Here is a 6,391-nt window from a genome sequence, read left to right as displayed (position 1 = left end):
ATTCATCAAAGCGTCATCTCTAGAAGGGTCTCATTGAAGTGAATAGAAGCTAAGGTATCACTAGGAAAAGTGTCAATGGTATCCTCCTCTTGCACCAAATGACCCTGATAAGGGAGGTACATTTTAGGAGAAGGATGAACACCATTCTTCAAATCTTCATCCCTAAAAGGGAGATTGTTGATAGAAGTGTAATAATCTCTTCTTGAAAATAAATATCCTCAGTGGTGAGAAAGATTTTGGGAGGACTATAATTGAACTTAATGGTATAATATGAAACATCTAGCAAAGCATATGCCATAATTTACAAAGTACATGAATATGAAACATAAGATATGCATAAAGGATCTTAATAAAGAAAATATGAAATATAAGATTACATTGAAATCTTTTAAGAAAGTGAATGTGAAACATAAGACATTTCTTAAAAGAGAAATTATAAAACACATGTCATCTTTTAAAAATTTTGCAACCCAAATTTGAAAATGTAAATTAGAAAATATGCAAATGTAAGACATGTCAAGTTTGCAAAGATGTAATGAGGTAAATGTGGTTCACTATTATAAACATGCAAAGTAAGAAACCCATTCCCACTAATTAAATCGCAAAATAACCAATCAAGCCTAACTTTAAACCCTTGGGAGAGTTGGGTATTTGATGCATTGGTTATTCTATTTTTATTTTATTGATTCAATGAGATAGATGCAAAGAACTAGGCTAAATGATGCATTATTGAAAATAAACAACATAAATAGACAAATCAAAATATAAAAAATTAATCAAGGTTCATAAAACAAGAAATGGGATATAGGGAGGAGCCTTCACTTGAATTTTGAGCTCACATGGTTGGACACTAGAGCTAGGCTTCTTGGTCCTAATAGATGTCCAAGTGTAGAACAGGGGTCAAACTAGTCTCAAGAGCTTCCAAAATATCTTCTAACTAAATTTTAGGTCAAAATACCTGGACTATGGAACTAGGTTCTCTAGTCCTTCCCTTCTCTGCTAAACTCTATTTGGTTGCCTTTGTCTATATCTAGACTATGCTTTAGTACCTTCAAATTGAGCCTGAAACACTAGTATATGATTTGAGTGTATCACGATGGATGAAAATCTTGCTAAATAGCTCACCCAAGTTATTAGCCAAAACTAAAGACTAAAACAAATGAAAATAAGAATCACTCATGTCACTAAACATAACTTAATGATGACAGTGTACAATTATTTGCATCTTTAAGTCTCTAGTTTAGAAATATGATGATAGAAAAAAGAACTAGTAAATTTATATTCATTATTGAATAAAATAATCAAAACAGATTATTAAGAACTGTAAAGATTCTTCTTAGTAATTTCATAGCATCATAAAATACATAATATAAACCTAAATTGTAATATACTAAATTAATAAATATATTTATTTATAGAAGAAATTTCAAATAATGCTTATCATTATATAATATGTAACATACAATTATTAATTTGAATGCACTCCCTAAAAAAAAACTAACACCAAAATAATCAAATAACAAAATACTATTATATAGATAAGCCAAATCTTGCATATACTCTAATTTCATTTATTAGCCTAATATCTATCTTTTAAACTACTACGGTTCAATTATTAGCCTATCTATCATGTAGAGAGTAGAGTGTCATTTGTTTGATGCTTCATTATTTGATTCTTCTTGGCTGCCTGGGCTGCCATTCCCACCAAAACCATGGCTAAGTGTTCTATTTTCTAATGGAGGTCCATGTAGATCTGGATTTCCTGAAAAAGAAGAAGCGTCAAAGGTTGCAAATTGCTTGCCTTGCGGTATCAAACCAGAAAGCATGTTGTCTGAAACATTCAAAACTTCAAGAAACGTGAGGTTCAGAAGTTCTGAGGGAATCCTTCCAGACAATTTGTTTGCTGAGAGATCCAAGGACTCCAGTTGAACCAAGCCTCCCACAGATTTTGGAATGGGACCACTCAAATTGTTTCTTGAGAAGTTCAAAGCATTTAGATTCTTGAGAAGACCTACTTCTGGAGGAATATTGCCTGAGAGCTTGTTGTTAGATAGGTCCATAAATCTAAATTTCTTGAATATCTTTTCATATGCAAGTGCTCGCCCTTTAACCCAAAGAGTAACCTGATCCGGAATTAGGGAATAATAGTCATGAAAGACATCATCTTCTACGACGGGTCTAGCGAATTCTGATTCATCATTAGGTGATTCATTGGCCATAGCATACAGCTTTCCTAGATTTTTAGTAATAGGTCCTGATAAACAATTGTGGGATAAATCTAAAATCTGTAGGAACTCCAACTCAAGCAGGAGAGCAGGAATAGTGCCTTCAAATTGATTTGAAGCCAAGTTCAGGATTCGGAGCCTTTGCAGCTCAGAAAACAAAACTGGGATCTTCCCTTGAATTTGGTTGCTCCCTAAATCAAATACTCGTAGGTGTCCACAATTTACAATGGATGAAGGAATGGTACCATGTAAATTGTTACCATAGAGATTTAGTGTATCAAGAGACCTCATTTTTCCCATTTGCTCTGGTATCTCCCCCTGTAAATCGTTCTCAGCCAAATTTAAAACCACCAACTGGTTGCATCCCCACAAATTTGGAGGAATAGTGCCCTTCAGATTGTTCTTTGACAAGTCCAGATAAATAGCTGAGAGGGGCACAAGCTCAGTATGAACTGAGCAGAATGAAGATGGAATTTCTCCAGTTAAATTATTACCTGAGAGAAGTGTATAACCAGCATACATTGTAGCAGGAAGTGAACCAGTAAAATTATTCTTTGACCCATCAAAAAAATACATACAGTTCTTGAAAAATGGAAGAGAACCTTGTAATTTGTTTCTTTTCAAGTCTACCCTCTCGAATTTCTTGGATATTACCGAGGGTAGAAAACCTTGTAGCTGATTATTTGAAAGAGTGACCACTTCAAGAACGGGAAGATCCCATAGCCATGTCGGAATAGCTCCTACAATCTTGTTATCTGACAAGTCCAAGTCTACTAGCGAATATTGAGTAGACAGAAAAGCTGGAAAATCTCCTTCAACATTGCAAGATCTCATTCCCAGGTACCTCAGATGGGGAAACGGTGGAATCCAACTTGAAGAAATGCTAACTGTAAAGCTGTTGTTAGAAAGGCCCAATTGTCGAAGCTCAGTGAAGTTATCCATCATGGAAAGAGAAAAGATCCCGGTTAAGTTATTGGTAGAAAGTTTCAGTTTTTCTAATCTAGCGAGCTTGAAAAGGGTATCTGGTATTTTTCCTGAAAGCTGATTATTTTCCAGATTGAGGCTTCTCAACAGAGGAAGACAACCAATAGAGGGTGGTATATTGCCCGTCAATTTGTTTAAGGAAAGATCGATTACTGAAAGTGGTAAGACTTCCCCTAATGCAGATCCAAGCGGAGGTAAGTCCCCTGTCAAGTAATTATTTGCCAGAACCAGATTTTTAAGTTCAGTAAAATCCACAAAGAAAAGAGGAATTATTCCGTCTAACCAGTTCCGGTGGAGGTTAAGGTTGGCTATTGAGGAAGATTGGTATTGAATGAAAGATAGGCTTCCTTCCAAATCGTTAAATGACAGGTCAAGATTTCTCAGACTTGAACGGTGCAAAAAATTTGAAGGAATGGAACCGTTTACGCCATTATCAGACAGATCAAGGGAAACCAAGGACGAGACATTCTGAAACCAAGCTGGCAATGGGGAAAAAAATGAATTCATTGAAAGATCGAGATCGGATAAGTAAGTGAGATTTAGAAGAGACGGTATTGTACCTTCAAGATTACACCAAGACAAGTAAATCTCCCGAAGATTAGGGAGGCTGCTGAGGGCGTTTCTCCAGTGATCATTTGTCATCGACATATCCACATTATTCATAGCCAGATACTCCAAGCTTCTGAGGTTTTGTATTAATCCTGCAAACTTCCTACTCTGGAGAGTAGTGAAGTAGTATGTACGAGAATCTGCTGAGAGATCGAGCTGGCGCAAGGTTGTGATATTCCCCAACTCCACAGGGACCTCGCCTCCAAATCCAGCACTTGCCAAGCTAAGGAAGGTAAGGCTCTGCAGTTTTGAAAACTCTGGAGAGATGGAAGCACCATCAAAATCATTGTTTCCGAGATCCAGATGCTGAAGATACTGCAGATTGAACAGTGACGGATGTATCGCCCCACTAAGATTTTTGGGTTTATCCCAGTAGCTAGTAACAGGGTTTTTGAGATGAAGGCTGATGACATGGCCTGAATGGAAGTCGCAACGAACACCCTTCCACTCGCAACAATTGTAGCCTTGCCATGATGACAGGCGACCAGTTGGATCGAGGAGGCCTCCTTTGAAATCTAACAAGTAATTTCTTTCATCAGCTGGGCATCCATTGATGAAGGGACAAATCATCGACAAGGCAAAAGTGAGATTCAGCATGACTGAAATGGGAGACATGATTAATAATGTAAGTGTTGAAGGCGATCGGGCAAACACTTATATACAGCTTACTTTATTTATAATCTTCGTTTCTCTTGTTCTACTTTTATTATAAGTAGTCATCAATTAATGTGCGATAAGAAAACAAAAGTCCAAAGCATTAACAAGGCAATAAGAGACAACTAACAATTTAATTATTGTTGTATGAATACATTATTCCTCATGTTTATTTAACTATCTAGTTTCATTATTACAGATGATAATGCGTAGTGATCCATCTGATTTCGAGTGATCAATGATTTTAAAAAAAAAAAAATTCTATTTAGTTTGGTCATTGGAGATGATTTTAATTTTTCAGCATTAAGTCTTTTATAATGATATTAAATATAATGACATTTATTTGATTTCCAATTTATGAAAGATGTTAAATAGTAGTCATATTTTTTATAGTAGTAAAAGAGATTCATCAAAATGTACAAACACAATGTTATATCCATAATATGTGTATTTCAATAGATTGCCCTACAACATCAAGATCTATAGCATTTGTTGAAGAACAATAGAATACATCAAATAAATATTGTAATACAATGCATGAAAATGTTAGATATGATTTTGTGAAGGGGTAGTGGAAATAATGATAGTAATCAGATCACTTCATAAAGTGACCTAGAAAATAGACATGAAGGAGGAATATTTAAAATTACACTAGATATGGAAGAGGAAAATTACAAATAAAAAATGGGACATGATTGGGATATGTTAAGGAATATTTAGAATTATTGGTTGTGGAAGTTGTATCCATTGAACCAATACATAATGAAAATCATGGTGTATATCTAAAAGAACATTCTATAAGATTTTTTGTTAGTAAATGGTAGAAACAAAAAAGTTATAACTAAAATTAACATTATAAAATAATCATTTTTATAAATTTTATGAAAATAAATCATGAATAGACAAAAAGAATTACCGACAAGACAGAAAATAAAGGAAATTTTTTTTCATATTAATTTTACCATATAATACAATTGATTATATTTAAAGAATAAATGTCTTTTTACATGTAGAAATGCAATTCAAGCTTCAATTTGTCTACTTTTTGTTTTCGCTCTAGATCTTTTCTCTCCCTATTGTTGTTTCTTCTTCTACTACCTACATCGATGGATTGGGCTTATGAGGATGTTCTATTGGTTTAGTCTACTTTGCATTGGTGTTAGTTGTGATGGAGTCTACTTTACATTGATGTTAGTTGTGATGGAGTAGAGTTGTACATGTTTGGTTTGGTTGTGAAAATCTATTTCGCTGATAGTAGAAATGATCTTTTTCTTGCTGTAAAAAAATCTATGTAATATTGAACAATGAGATATTAATACTAGATTTTGATTTCCTTTACTCTGATGTATTTTTGGTTGACAAATGGTGACGGCCTTATGTCTATCTTCCCTTAACGCCAAATTTAATCGACCAAGTCGCGTCTGTGTACACACTAATAACGTCGATGAGACGGATGAGATTAGGGTGTATGACTGACTTTATATTGACTCAAGACTCTGAGAAAGGGCTAGTTGAAAAGGAAAGTCGACCGTCAACGAGTATGGTGGACGTACTACACCATCAAATGACAGCAAAGAAAGAAAATAGTGTCTAATACTTTGTATTTTTCTTCCCTTGACAAGCGCGAGCTTAAAAATTTTCAACATTTGCATTCAATAATGTCTGGCTTTTCATTTTGAATGCATGTGAAAGCAAACTACATAAAGTCAAGAAAACGAGTAAACTTTCCCCTTGTCTTGACCACAACTAATCAAAGGAAATCCATATAGATAAGCAACAATCTATCTAGATTCGTGGATAAGATGTATATTGGGATACCAGGACATAAATATTAAATGTTAAATATATGAATTATAAAATTTAGCAATTAAAAAAATTTAATTTCAAATTTGAAAATGATATATAAATTATTGGTTTGG

General features: G+C 34.3%; 1 protein-coding gene across 1 annotated transcript; it reads right to left on the bottom strand.

The window, feature by feature from the left end:
• Positions 1 to 1,646: 1,646 nt before the first annotated feature.
• Positions 1,647 to 4,433, bottom strand: LOC131857903 (receptor-like protein EIX2). Its single transcript, XM_059210688.1, has one exon. It carries the CDS (start codon positions 4,431 to 4,433, stop codon positions 1,647 to 1,649), a length of 2,787 nt encoding a protein of 928 aa, XP_059066671.1.
• Between the last annotated feature and the right edge of the window lie 1,958 nt (positions 4,434 to 6,391).

This window comes from Cryptomeria japonica, chromosome 8 (genome assembly GCF_030272615.1).
Source record: "Cryptomeria japonica chromosome 8, Sugi_1.0, whole genome shotgun sequence".
Classification (NCBI taxonomy): domain Eukaryota; kingdom Viridiplantae; phylum Streptophyta; class Pinopsida; order Cupressales; family Cupressaceae; genus Cryptomeria; species Cryptomeria japonica.
This window is presented reverse-complemented; position numbering and strand designations above follow the sequence as displayed.

What these genes read in the sequence shown, in the direction of transcription:
- LOC131857903 (XM_059210688.1), bottom strand. Translation starts at nt 4,433, where the DNA reads ATGTCTCCCATTTCAGTCATGCTGAATCTCACTTTTGCCTTGTCGATG.